The sequence below is a fragment of the Mandrillus leucophaeus genome, unplaced genomic scaffold, assembly GCF_000951045.1.
Source record: "Mandrillus leucophaeus isolate KB7577 unplaced genomic scaffold, Mleu.le_1.0 Scaffold211, whole genome shotgun sequence".
Classification (NCBI taxonomy): domain Eukaryota; kingdom Metazoa; phylum Chordata; class Mammalia; order Primates; family Cercopithecidae; genus Mandrillus; species Mandrillus leucophaeus.
In genome coordinates, this window is record NW_012102155.1 from 3,795,097 (window position 1) to 3,810,084 (window position 14,988).

The following is a 14,988-nucleotide window of genomic DNA, read 5'->3' on the forward strand; positions in this document are numbered from 1 at the left end:
GTCATTGTAAAGGAGAATTACAAAGAAAAATGAGCCCTATTTTTTTAGTTATCATCAATATAGGTTTGGTTATAAACTTATTGTAAAAGGTTAAACCATCAGGACCTTTTCTCTTTGAGTTCCACAGGAGCTGAAATGTTTGCTTAGCAGGAAATTGCAGTAACATTTCCAGAATCCTTCCGTATTTTGCATTTCCTTTATATTAGACCACAATTCCTTGCTAGGTTCATTGATCTCATTGGTTAAATTTTCATTGAGGCAATCAGGTGTATAGACTTCTATTTTCACTGTCTTCAGTATATACAGTTGGTCCTGAAATGGATATACAGCTGCCAAACTTAAATACCTTAGGATTGTTTCTCTCTTTATGTAAAAGATGCTACTTTGTAGTCATTTTATAAGGGAAGTGGTTTTTTTTTCTCTAATTTAAAAAATTACCTTCTATATGATACCAAATTTCCTTTAAGTGTTGCTTCAGTGAACCAAATAGTGTTTTACTAAGTGTAGGAGTTCTAACTAGATAATATCTACCATCTCTTTACAACAAGCCTAAAACAGTAAAGTTCTGTTTCCCTTTCTGGACACATGCATTTAGATAACATTGATCCAGCAGATAAGAGACAGGGATCCTTTATTGAATTTCTGTGTTCCAAGCACTATGCTGAGGACTTTACGTATACTATCTCATTAAACTCTTTGTTTTTCTTTGGGATGGAGCCTTGTTCTGTCGCCTAGGGTGGAGTGCAGTGGCGCGATCTCGGCTCACTGCAACCTCCATCTCCCGGATTCAAGCGATTCTCCTGCCTCAGCCTCCGGAGTAGCTGGGACTACAGGCACCCACCGCCATGCCCAGCTAATTTTTTGTATTTTTAGTAGAGACGGGGTTTCACCATGTTGGCCAGGATGATCTCGATTTCCTGACCTTGTGATCCGCCCACCTCAGCCTCCCAAAGTGCTGGGTTTATAGGCATGAGCCACCATGCCCGACCCTCATTTAATTGTTATAACATTACTTTGTGATAGTAGCTGTTCTTATTCACCTTTTGCAAATAAGGAAACTACCTTCAAATGAGCCTACAAGGAAGACTTGAGAATTGGAGAGTTCTCTCTAGGGTCAGTGGAATTGAGGATGATGGTGCACTGATCTCAACTAAAATGAAATACTGGTTGGACCATTTCTGCTTAGGATTAGATTTGTTAACATACATTGTTCTCTTTGCTACTGTATATTAAATAATACCATAGCTGAAAAAAATCTGGAGATTTCCAAAATGTTTCCAGGTTCCTTGGTTATTCATTTGCTACAGGTGTTGCTAAAGATGTGTACAAGCTCAAGTCACTAGTTAGGCTCTCTTTGTGGTTTGATTAGCTTTTATCCCTTTCTTTGGCCAGGAGACACCCCTAATTCTGTCCACCTGTCTTACCAGTGCATGCCATTGGTCACAAGGTGGGCTGGTTAATAAAAAGGAATAAAAGAATTGGAGACCAAGTATTGTACTACTAGAAAACCAAAGGCAAATGTTAATATATTTTTTCCCTTTTGGAATAGTAGTCATTCTTTTAGTTCTGTATTTTTGAAATCATCATTTACCAAATACAGTCTTCTTGATGTGAAAACGTAAACAGAATTTTCAGTGTTACCTGATTTAGGGTCATTGGAACTGAGGATGACGGTTTACTTCTGACTACTTGCTGCTGCTTTTATGTGAAACTGTGATAATCTGCCTTGACTCCCTTCTTCCCAGGAAAGAAAGAAATAAAATAATTAAATAAGAAAAGAAATATTTAGTAGAAAAGTCTTTATCACTGTGGAATCATTTGTATCCTATTAAATGGTATAATATGAAATATATATCATTTTCCACATTAAGTACATTGGCCTTTTCTCATAATCGTATCTTCCCTTCACCTTTATTAATGTTTAGTCACATTTTGAGCTTATATTTTAAGAAACTTTAATTTGTCCTTGTGCACACTAAAATTTGAATTTTTAAAATTCAAGTATGCCGGGCACAGTGGCTCACACCTGTAATCCCAGCACTTTGGGAAAATGAGATAGGCGGATCACTTGAGGTCAGGAGTTCGAGACCAGCGTGGCCAACATGGCAAAACCCTGTCTCTACTAAAAATACAAAAAATTTAGCTGGGCATGGGCACACACTTGTAGTCCCAGCTGCTTGGGAGGCTGAGGCAGGAGAATTGCTCTAACCCAGTAAACAGGTTGCAGTGAGCTGAGATCATGCCACTGCACTCCAGCCTGGGTGACAGAGCAAGACTCCATCTCAAAAAAAAAAAAGGAAAAATCAAAAAATAAAAATCAAATTGAGAAAATTAGTGACTACACGTTTCAGTATCTGGTATGGTTTCTTTTTATAAAATACGAAATTTAAAATTCATGCTTTAATAATCTAAGAACCAAGTATTAATCTGTACTTCATTAATGGTTCTTTACCATTTGATTTTGCTATTCAAACTGGATTCTTTTAACCCACCTTGGTCACATTTACTGATAATCAGAAGTCTACGTTGCTATAAATATTACTCACCTAAGCCTTAATTATTTGTCATTAAAAAAAAATGTGTTAGCACAGATCCTCTCTAAATCCATTCATGGGCCTCATATTAGGAAACCCTTGTCTTATATAATTCATTAAGTCTCTGAAATGTATTTTTATAACATGTTTCTTAGCACTATAAATATGAATTTAATAGTGAAAATGAATTGCAGTTCCTCACTAAAGGAATTAAAATTTTTTGCATACTAGTGATGAGAACTTGATTTTCCACCCTGAAGTTGTAAAGGTCTTTTGGTCACTCTAAAAGTGTGAGTTAAATCTGTTTTCTCATGGCCAGCTTTTAAAGGTCGGTGAAGGACAGCACTTTGAAAGAAATGGATAATATGCATCCTTCCAGAGCTAGTATATATTACAGCTGTCCCTTTGGACTCACTCCAGAAACAGCTCAGTGACTCTTAGAGGAAGAGAATTTTAGAGGCCCTAACTGGGGTCCAGAAAATTGTACTGAAGGATACTTGCTTCCCATGCATCTCCACTATAGTGAAATTTGTTTAAAATTATGCTTCTTATCCCTCAAATCCAAATTTGAGTCTCTGAGTGCTTTTGATTTTTCTTTAACCATCCATTTCTTACTATTTCTATTGCTATCTCTCTTTGTTTAGGCGCTTGTTACATTTTCACTGGAGTAATTTCAACAATTTAGTTTTTCTACCTGCTCTTCTATGCTCTAGGATTATAGTGACACCCCCCCCACAACCCCCCGCATAAAAGACCCTATCCTGAAAAAGTTCGTAGCCTAATAGGAGGTCAAACATAACTATAGATAATTTTAATGAGTATGTTGAGGTACGGTTATAGAAATACATATAAAAGGCTGTGGTAACGTTTAAAAAGGGAGTAACTGACTCTAGAAATATTTAAAGTAAGTTTCAACTGCAGTAATAAGACCATCGAATTATTAACCCAGATTTGAATCATGTTGTTTCTGTAGCAAATGAAGAGGGAAGTTTTGTTCTGTTCCAAATCAGCCTAAAGATTCATTTGGTAATTTAAAAATCAGAAAAGCTTTTTTTTTTTTTTTCCTCCTAATGAGTTGTAGGGGGGTGAAGGAACCATCTCTCTCTCTCCTCTGGAGGCTCAGTATTTGGGTCTGAGAAATAAACTTGACAGTAGACAGATTAACAGGAGAAAAGGTATGTAAATATATCATATGCATATGCATAGGGGTCCTACAAAGTATGAGACTCAGATAAGGGCCAGAGGGCTGAAGCTTAAATAGTACTTTTAGCTACAGAAACAAATACGGCTTAAGGCTCCTGGAGGGTGAGGGGAAGAACTGCACTGCAAACAAAAATTGTCTTGCTGTGTGGATAAAGTCTCTCAGGTAGTAGCCCTCAGAAGACTAGGTGAAAAGTCTGTATGGGCCTGGTGTCTTGGGTGTGCAGACCTCTAGTCTCCTCTTCTGTGATAGGAGTTGATGTAGATTCCAGAGATGGGATTCATAATTACATTCCTTCTGGAGAAACTTCCCTCTTGATAAGGGAAACTTCAGAGAAAGCCCTTTCTTCACTTTAGGAGAGAAGAGGATGGAGAGACAGAGGTACACGGGAATGTCAGACCTTGGTTCTGTTGCTACTTTTTTAGTTCAAAGAACTCATCATGTCAAAGCATCATACTTTGGGGTATAGTTTCCTGACCCCTAACATGAGCAAATAAAGAGATGTAACTGAGTTAGCCACAAAACTATTTCTTTCCTGTTGGCTCTATCTAAGAATGAGAGTGGAAAACATTTTGTCAACATATATCTAAAAGTATGGGTAAAACTTGTTTTACAAACTGTTGGTCATTCAGCAAACATTTAAACAGCTTCTATATTTGTGGAACATAAATAACTAGAAAATACAAGCTGCTTATTTTAGCAAATTGTGGCTGTTTGCATTGATCGGGCTGCCAGTTGTGCCATTGTGCTGAGGTATGCTTCAAAATAACTTTCTTTCTTATTTTTAATGACTTTTTAATGCAGATACAATATCGATGTTTTAAAAACATAAGTATTTGGTGGTTTTTTTTGTTTTGTTTTGTTTTGAGATGGAGTTTCGCTCTTGTTGCCCAGGCTAGAGTGCAATGGCGCAGTCTTGGCTCACTGCAACCTCCGTCTCCCAGGTTCAAACAATTCTCCTGCCTCAGCCTCCCAAGTAGCTGGGATTACAGGCATCCACCACTGTGCCCAGCTAATTTTTGTATTTTTAGTAGAGACCGGGTTTCACCATGTTGGCCAGGCTGGTCTCAAACTCTTGACCTCAGGTGATCCACCCGCCTCGGCCTCCCAAAGTGCTGGGATTACAGGCATGAGCCACCATGCCTGGCCTAAAAATGTAAGTATTTTAAACATAATACACTTTTGAAATTGAAACCTGAACTGAAATATATAAAATATACTTTTTGCATATTTTAAAGTAATTAAGCCAGAAAACGTCTTAGGCTCTATTTATAGAGACTGGTAATCCATAGTCAAGTAATAGTTTTCTGTACTCTGCCTTGGAAATACTGACTCCAGAATATTGTACAAGATTTTCATTGCCACATTTTGAGATGAATATTAGCAAAAGGGCATATCCCGTAATGGCAAAAATGAGATGGTAAACTATCTTGCCTGAATTATGGTTGAAGGAATTGGCGGAAAAAGACCCAGGGGATAGTCTAATAGCTTTCAAGTATGTGATGAGATAGAGAAAGCAGAACTGAGGGAATGAACAAGATAATTTCAGAGTAACAATGTTTAGGGATAACTTCAGAATTACTCCACAAAAAGTTTCCCATCAGGTAGTAAGCTCCTAGCAATGAAAGTACCCACTTAAATCACTTCTGAGATACTTTGCTATTTCAAGATTTTAACTTAATGGCTTAAAGAACTTAGGTTGACACTGCAGGACTGTGGTTTACAGAGGCAGGGCTTGGGATAACTTAGCCACTGGGCACTTATCCAGTTGATACCAGGTAATTCTTATACATTACAGGGATCAGCAAAGTTTTTTTCTGCAAAATGCCAGATAGTAATATTTTAGGCTTTGCAGGCCATATGGTCTCTGTAGCATCTGCTCAACTCTGTTGTTGCAGTGCAAAAGTATTATTGACATTATATAAACACAGTTTGTTACCTGTGTTCCAATAAAACTTTATTTACAAAAGCAAGTGGTGAGTTGGATTTGGCCTGTGGGTCTTACTTTGACCATCCTTGCCTTAAATAATGAAATCTAGAAACAGAATTCTAATGTAAATAGAGAAAGGCTTTCAATTTAGGGATTGAAAATCAAGCTTTCAAGATATCATTATCTTCTTGGTCTAAAAGAGTACGCATCAAGTGTTCAAAATAGTGAATTGCCCAATGAATTAAGAAACTTTCCAGTATAAAAGTCAAATGACAACAGAGAATCTGATACTGTTTTTTACTCTTTATTTCTGCTACTTATGTTGTTCTTAAAGGTATCGTTACTTCTGCTGGGTAGTACTGTCTACCCAATTGGACTGCTGATGCAGACCCAGTCCATACCAACAAGTTAACGCAGGTTCAGGCTTTCTGAAGATAAGTTTAAGTACTTCCTTCCTAAGCACAGTAACTTTTAACAGTAATTTTAACACCAGAAGAAAGAAGTAAACAAAAATCTCTGATGATCGAGGCATCCGTTGTCACATATTTTGTGCTCCTAAGGTCATACAGCAGAGCCTCTTGTATTATCTTTTGGTCTGTTGGCCTTTAGTTTATAGTTTGTAAAATGGTGGTCACATGTCAATGCTGACTAGAAGAAGGAGATGCTACTATAATCAGGCAGGTTGGCCTCCGCTCAGAAGTGACCATTGACTGCTGGAAAACAAAGAAATGGGAGGCATTCAGCAACCTGGGGTTGTTGGTTTTAGGACCAAAAATGTACCCCCAACTCTCCACCAAATTTCTCAATAATCCTGAAGAGCTTTGCTGTTTGTGTTTTAGTATAGCCCAGTAATTGGTGCTTATGATGAGGAGGTAATTCATCAAAAAGGTAAATTGTGAATGGTGCACCTGCACACACTTCTAAGAAAATAGGACTGCTCTATTTTGAACAGTCTTCAAACTGAAATAACTTATTTCGATATATAGAAAATTAGGATAAGCAAAACCAATTTATTTACTCTTAAGACTTCCAGATAGTAGTGATTTGTCAATATGCATATGAATCTTTAGTCCTGGCATTCTGAACTCAAAACCTCAATAGACTGGTTTCTTGACCCTTAAAGTGTTTTATTTTTAGTAAATACGTTTTTAATTCTGTGACCTCAAACCTCCAAACTACATTAGGATTGCATAATTTTATAGTGATTTATCCCCCTCTATTGCTTTAAATTTAATAATTCCATCTTCTTTATCAGTATTTAATTTTTTCTGTAAAGGCCCTTTTATTTAAAATGTTATATATTCTGATTTCTTAATTTTAGGGATTTTTCTCTAGACAATTGAGAATATGTAATTTTTACACTTTAATGTTCATTTGATTATAACCTACACTTGAAAAGCAATTTTTAAAGAAATCTGAGAGAATTTAAAAATCATTTTAAAAGCATCATGTCATTTTTAGCTCGAAATACTTAAGAGACTTTTTTTTTTTTTTTTTTTGGAGACAGGGTCTCGCTGTTGTCCAGGCTGGAATGCAGTGGCGCCATCATGGCTTGCTGCAGCCTTGACCTCCCAGGCTTTAGATCTTCCCACCTCAGCCTCCTGAGTACCTGGGACCATAGGCATGTACCACCACACCTGGCTACTTTGTTTGTTTGTTTGTTTGTTTTTTGTAGAGATGGGGTCTTGAGTCCAGGCTGGTCTGGAACTCCTCAGCTCAAGCGATCCTACTGCCTCAGCCTCCCAAAGTGCTGGGATTACAGGTGTGAGCCACAGCCCCCAGCCCAGAGTCTTCTTTTTACTAACAGTGTACAACATAAAATTCAAACTCTAACATGTTTTTACATCTGGCCCCTACCTACCTTTCACCTCTCCTTCTTTGTCACATACTCCACCTGTTCCCATGCACTTTAGACTCAAGTAATAAAAAACAGCTTGTATTGCTAGGAACAGGCCGCATTCTTTCATGGTCTGACTTTATACACACTCTCTTGTGGCAATCTAGAACACCCTTCTATAGGCTCTCTTACGTTCAGGCCATACCCTCTCTGTGAAATTTTTAATCTATAATATTCAACTGAAACTTTACCTCTCTGCAGCCTTCCCTAATCTCCTCAGGCTTTTCCATTGTTCATATTCTATCTTGTAACAATTATCATATTGTTAAAGTCATTCCCCAGTAAACTATGAGGCCCTTAACTGCAGAAGGGAAAGCATCTTTTTAACCTTTGTTTTTGTACCATACTTAGCCTTGAGACTGACATTAAGCAGGTACTTCTCAACAAAAACAGGGTAGAGAGAGATAACAAGGGATTCCCGACACCTAAGCTGTAGATAGCTATAACATTTCAATAGGAATCCTGGGAATCTGGGGAACTGGAAGCAGCTGGGAAAGCACCGGCATCTGAGCCACTCGGTACTCTTCAGGCTTGTGTGTGAGCCTTGCTACCTTCAGGTATTAGCACTTGAAATATAACTTCTTTATGAAGCTCCTTATTTACTTGCCTTCTTGGTTAAAAAAAAAAAAAATTCCGAAAACCTTTTCTTACCCCATCTGGTGCCAGCAGTATATAATTCCTAATAAGCTTGAAAAGATAATGTTGGTAATACTTTACAAGTTTATTACTAATGTTTAACATTTATTAAGTGCTTACTGTGTGCTGATCTCTGTGCTTATGTATTTTTCATATATCACCTCATCTATCTTCACAACAGTTCAATGAAGTAGATGCCATTATTATCCCAATTTAACAAATGGGAAAAATGAGATTCAATGAGATGAACTAAACTACCCGAGGCCATACAACTAGTGACTAAGGTGGCCAAAATTTGAATCTAGTGTAGATTCAAATTAGAGCTCATTCTCTTATTCACTACCGGTGAATATTGCCTGGCCATAACTGAAACCCAAATAACAGCATGGTTATAGTATGGGCTTTAAAATAATCTAGACCTGGATTCAAAATCCATGTATTGGAGGCAAGTGACTTCACTTCTGATCTTCAGTTTTCTCATATGTAAAATGATACTATCTTCCTCAATAGAGTTACTGCCCACCCAAGTACATGGTACATACTCAAAAAACAAATGTTAGTTCCATTTGCCACTTCTACACTTTATGTGAACCCGGGGGTAATGGTTTGTACAGAATAAGACCTGGCATGAGAAGACAAATAACCATCTGACAAATAAAAAGGCTGTCATTCTGTCTACCAGAATTTCAACCCGTGCCTGTCTTCCAGGATCAACAAGTGTTTTATTACCATAATCACATTTATTCTCTTAATGAAAAGGGTGTGTCTTGAGTATTTAATAGTTAATTACCCATAAATATACTACTGTAGAATAAGGAATAAAACCAGTGATCTGTCTACTATACTAACTAGGCTTCTTTCTTAGTAATACTTAGGGAACATATGAGGGTTCCCTGTGGGTGGTTGTTTATTATATAAAATAGTTGCTCCAGTAGTTCCATAATAGAGACCTGTCAGTGCCATTCAGCAGAGAAAAATCATAAACACAGCTGCTGTTTTTGTGTGGCTTGTGGTTTTGGTTTTGTTTTCATTTGAACTTTTTTATGCAGGCATGTCATTTAAAAGTAGTCATTTGGCGTTTTCCCTTGCATTCTTCAAATTTTTTGTAGGTTTAAAAAAATTTAAGTCACTTCTATGATTGTTCATACAGATTGATCCATCTGGTCTTTTTACTAGCCAATGAAATTTTTTACATGTAGGAAATAGGACAATTATTTTAAATATTGTAAGTTCAGTGGATCTCTTTTATAAGTTTGAAGAAAAATAGTTTCAACTATCAAAAAATAATTTTCTTACATTCTTCATTGTTTCCAGTTAATTTCTGTATTTCTGTGGGTGGGAAAAAGGCTAAAAATGTCTGCTATTCCTACTCTTCACATCCTTTATATGTTATAACTCTGAAGCATACCATAATTATTTGTTTGCAACCAAGAATTGGTACAGCATAAATGTATAATCAGATTAGGCCCTCTCGCTCTCTTTAAGTCACTCTGGCTATGAGGGGAGGTGGATTATAGGGGGCAGGCATAGATTCGGGGAGACCATTTAGGCCTTTGCAGTGGTCCAGAAAAGAAATAGTGATGACCAGCCCAAATACCACAGAGTGGTATTTGAAAGAGTGTAGACAGAATAGAGAATTAATGAAGCTTGTTCATGGGTTAGATGTTGATTGGTGTGAGATGGAGAGAGGAGTAAGGGATGGCAGGTTTCCTCTCCTCTTTCTTGTGTTTGTTCAACTCTTACCTTTTTTTTTTTTTTTTTGGAGATGGAGTCTCACTCCGTCACCCAGACTGGAGTGCAGTGGAGCGATCTAGGTTCACTGCAACCTCTGCCTCCCAGGTTCAAGCAATTCTCCTGCCTCAGCCTCCTGAGTAGCTGGGATTATAGGCATGTGCCACCACATGCAGCTAATTTTTGTATTTTTAGTAGAGACGGGGTTTCACCATGTTGGTCAGGCTGGTTTCGAACTCCTGACCTCGTGATTCACCCGCCTCAGCCTCCCAAAGTGCTGAAATTAGAGATGTGAGCCACTGCGCCTGGCTGCTTATCTTTAAAGGATTAAGTTTATGTTACCTACTATGGGAAACCTTCCCACCCCAAACTTGATGACCGTGTTATGTGCTTTTATAGAACCTGGCACTTCTCCAGGATAGCATTTATTCTGTTTTGTAAGTGTGAATTTAATTACCCCACACACAGCATACACATAATGTTCATATTCTTTGCTTTGTCTTGTGAAGGCAAGGGCCATGTCTATATTATTCGTCATTCGATTCCCACACCCAACATAGTCCTGGGGATAGCACCAATGCACTTTTGGTGCATAAGCAAATAGTGTCATTTATAGCTGTTACCTACAAGTCCTGATAGACTAATCAAATATAGTAGATTATCTGGGCCTTTTTGATTCATTTCTGTAGCTTAACTTTCTTTTTTTTTCTTGTTTGGTATCTCTCACTTTGCCTTTTGATATACTCTTACAGTTTCACTCACTGAATAAAAGAAAATATAAACAGCAAGAAGTAAACTTGTGTTTTATGGATTTTGATAATATCTTCTAAAAGACCCCCAGGATTGTTGATGTCTTAAAAAATTAAGGGCCTTCAACTCATAATTAATACTTAATAGTTTTTAAAATATTACAAACTGATTGGAACATGGCACTGACAAAGAGAGTCATGGATCTTATTTACGTGTAGATTCATTTCAGTCAGAAGTGTTAGGACTGGGTTATTTGAGAAAGTAGGTAGATCATTACAAATTCATCCTCATACTTCAAGGAAAAATCATTGATGACACTTTCTAATATTGTGAATATATACCTAAATCATACTTTAAGAACAGAATGTCTAAGATATCACCTAGATAAGAATCAACACAAAAAGAAAAAGGAAAATTACAAAGATTGATTTAAGAAAGAAAAGACTAAGCCATAAAATTTCTCATTATTACATGAGGCAGAGAGTGAAATGAGGGCAGAGAGTGAAAAAGGAAAAGGATTTGACTTCTCTAGGCATGGTTTTACTTATTTTAAAATAAGAGCAGTGGACCCATGATCTAAAAGATTCTTTCTGGCCTAAATTCTGTTGTTCCATAAGATAGAAGAGAATAATAAAGGTGATATGCAACGGGAATTTTGGGTTGAATTGCAGCTTACTTTTCATTCTTCCCATAGCCTTATCTCTGGCTTGATGAAACCTGACTTAGAAAATCCACTCAAATATATATAATGTTTTCTTAAATGACTTTATTAAATTTAATTAAATACAAGTGGTTTTTCTAATCTCTGCTGAAATAAACTCTTTATAGCCTAATTTAGAGCAACAGTCTCGATTAAAATATTTAAGATGAATTATTACTACTTAGCCTAATCACGTCAAACTATGGAAAATTAGTTTTTACATTTTAGCAATGTTACAAATGTATTCTGTAGTTGTATCTCTTTTAACTTACGTTTTCCTTCTTTGATTTAGGTTTCTGCTTTGGGACAACCATACGTCTAATTCCTTAAAGTAGTTTTATATGTAAAACCTGCAAAAAATCAGAACAATGCCTCCACGACCATCATCAGGTGAACTGTGGGGCATCCACTTGATGCCCCCAAGAATCCTAGTAGAATGTTTACTACCAAATGGAATGATAGTGACTTTAGAATGCCTCCGTGAGGCTACATTAATAACCATAAAGCATGAACTATTTAAAGAAGCAAGAAAATACCCCCTCCATCAACTTCTTCAAGATGAATCTTCTTACATTTTCGTAAGTGTTACCCAAGAAGCAGAAAGGGAAGAATTTTTTGATGAAACAAGACGACTTTGTGACCTTCGGCTTTTTCAACCCTTTTTAAAAGTAATTGAACCAGTAGGCAACCGTGAAGAAAAGATCCTCAATCGAGAAATTGGTATGATACAGTATCCTATTCTAAAATGCAGATCACTATGAAGCTTAACTGTTGTCTCTTACTAAAATATTTCTGTCTAAACCAATCCCTTTGTAATCTTAAATAGCTTTCTAAATAAAAATCATTATAAATCTAAAGTATGTTTTACTATCAAACTATGGAACTATTTTTAACACCTTGATATTATTCCATAAGGTTTTATTTAAGAAATATCATTTGGAGGATGACTTAGATTTGTTATATCTCAATTTTGTTATTCTTTTAAAAATGATTGATAGGAATGTTTGCTGTCTTTGCTCTAAATTGCTGAATATATTATTTTTTATGTATTAAAAATATTTGGGACTTTACCAACTCTTAATATATATGCATTCATCAAAAATTTTTTTTCACCTAGAGGTACTTTTTTTACTCTGTTGTGATCTTCCAAATCTACAGAGTTCCCTATTTGTAAAAAAACATGTTCATACTATGTATGTAATAGAATGTTATATTCTTTATGTAATTTTATTAAAGGTTTTGCTATTGGCATGCCAGTGTGTGAATTTGATATGGTTAAAGATCCAGAAGTACAGGACTTCCGAAGAAATATTCTGAATGTTTGTAAAGAAGCTGTGGATCTTAGGGATCTCAATTCACCTCATAGTAGAGCAATGTATGTCTATCCTCCAAATGTAGAATCTTCGCCAGAATTGCCAAAGCACATATATAATAAATTAGATAAAGGTAAGAAAATGACTAATCTACTCTAATCGTTACTATAGTGCAGTCTTCTACCTGTGCCTAAATCTTTGTGTAGTCTTTTTTGTTTTTGTTTTTTTTTCCAGCTAGATAGTAAGCTGCTTGAAGGCAGGGACTGCTTATACTGACAAGACATAGTTGAGTGCTAAATACAAATTGTGTACAATCAATATTTATTGGTTGAATTTTTGTATGAATATGATACTGATTTCTTGGTAAATTGTCTATAAAGTGGAAGAAGTATGAGTTTGAAATTTACTATTTTTTAGTATTCAGAATTAGAGCTGATTATCTTTTCATAAATAAAAACAAGTATAAATAGAAACATTTCATGAAATTTTGGGAGAACTTTATACATTCTTGTTGTTACATATCATAAATACACCAGAAAAAAATAAGTAATTTTCCTAAATATTAAATGCAGTAATTCTGATCATGAGTGATAATATATAGGTAGATTTTTGACATTTAATGTATCAGTTTCTAGAATTAAGTGAACAGGAAACTATATAAACTATATTGTTTTCGAAATACATGTCATTGTATCAGATAAATGTCTGTATTTTTGAGGGTAACAAAGTAAAATTATCAGTTTGAGTTAACTCTCACACACTATTAAATATCAAATTCTATCAGTAGACTAAGTTAAGACATCTTATTACTATTTTATCCGTATTTTTCAAAGTAGTTTAATGCAACATAAGATCTTTCAAAATTCTATTCTAGCATATATTTTTAAGTGAAATGCTTTTTTCATTTTCCCCAGCATTTTTTGTGAAAAATTTTCAACATATAGACAACTTGAAAGAAATTTACTGTGAACACCCAAGCCTCTCTACATAGTTTGTCTTCCCATTTTCTCCATCTTTCTCTTTTCTTTTTTTTGACCTCTTGGCTTAGTTAATCTTAAAAGGAGAAAATTAGACAATCCATTTCCTCTTCCCTCTTGATTTTCTTACCTTTCCTCCCTCACATTTTCTGTCATTCTAATTCAACATCTTTAAGCCTCCGTTGGTTCTTTCTTTACTTCCCATGGTTACCAGAAACTCTTTCACCTTAGGCACTGTCGAACCTTTGATACCATCATGAATCACTGTTCACAGGGGCAGTACCCATGCAGTAATGTCATACAGTTTAGAATGGAAATTAGTTTGGTCTCAGATACTTGTGACCCACTTGTCACAGTTTTGTGTGCTTGTCATAAAACATGAGAGTTGGGAATGGTCTGGCAGCCCGCTCAGATACGAACATTTTCTATTTCTACTGATATTTACCTAGTTTTAATTGGGCTGATTAAAAAGCATTTCTGATATGGATAAAGTAATGATAGTGCACACTTGTTGAAATTTTTCCCTTGAAAAATGAAAGAGATATGGTGATTGCATCTAATAATATTTTCCTGTTATAGGGCAAATAATAGTGGTGATTTGGGTAATAGTTTCTCCAAATAATGACAAGCAGAAGTATACTCTGAAAATCAACCATGACTGTGTACCAGAACAAGTAATTGCTGAAGCAATCAGGAAAAAAACTCGAAGTATGTTGCTATCCTCTGAACAGCTAAAACTCTGTGTTTTAGAATATCAGGGCAAGTATATTTTAAAAGTGTGTGGATGTGATGAATACTTCCTAGAAAAATATCCTCTGAGTCAGTATAAGGTGAGTAACAAGTTTCAAAATAGTAATTTTTAATTTAAAAAGTAATCACATTGAGGATGAGTATCTTTTTTTTTTTTTTTTTGAGGCGGGGATGGAGTCTCGCTCTGTCGCCCAGGCTGGAGTGCAGTGCCATGATCTTGGCTCACTGCAAGCTCCGCCTTCCAGGTTCACACCATTGTCCTGCCTCAGCCTCCTGAGTAGCTGGGGCTACAGGCGCGCATCACCACACCTGGTTAATTTTTTGTATTTTTAGTAGAGACAGGGTTTGCACCGTGTTATCTAGGATGGTCTTGATCTCCTGACCTCATGATGCACCCGCTTTGGCCTCCCAAAGTGCTGGGATTACAGGCATGAGCCACCGTGCCCAACCAAGTATCTGTATTTTTAGAATATACTTATTGCCGGGCGCGGTGGCTCAAGCCTGTAATCCCAGCACTTTGGGAGGCCGAGACGGGCGGATCACAAGGTCAGGAGATCGAGACCATCCTG

The 14,988-nt window shown here is 36.3% G+C and overlaps 1 protein-coding gene across 1 annotated transcript in view; it reads left to right on the plus strand.

Moving 5' to 3' along the window:
* PIK3CA (phosphatidylinositol-4,5-bisphosphate 3-kinase, catalytic subunit alpha) overlaps positions 1 to 14,988 on the plus strand; it is an 87,958-nt gene that overhangs the window by 37,241 nt on the left and 35,729 nt on the right. Inside the window, exons 2-4 of the mRNA XM_011980373.1 lie at positions 11,672 to 12,099; positions 12,616 to 12,825; positions 14,249 to 14,499. Of these exons, the coding sequence (XP_011835763.1) occupies positions 11,748 to 12,099; positions 12,616 to 12,825; positions 14,249 to 14,499 (813 nt within the window). The 5' untranslated portion in view covers positions 11,672 to 11,747. The remainder of the gene's footprint in view (positions 1 to 11,671; positions 12,100 to 12,615; positions 12,826 to 14,248; positions 14,500 to 14,988) is intronic.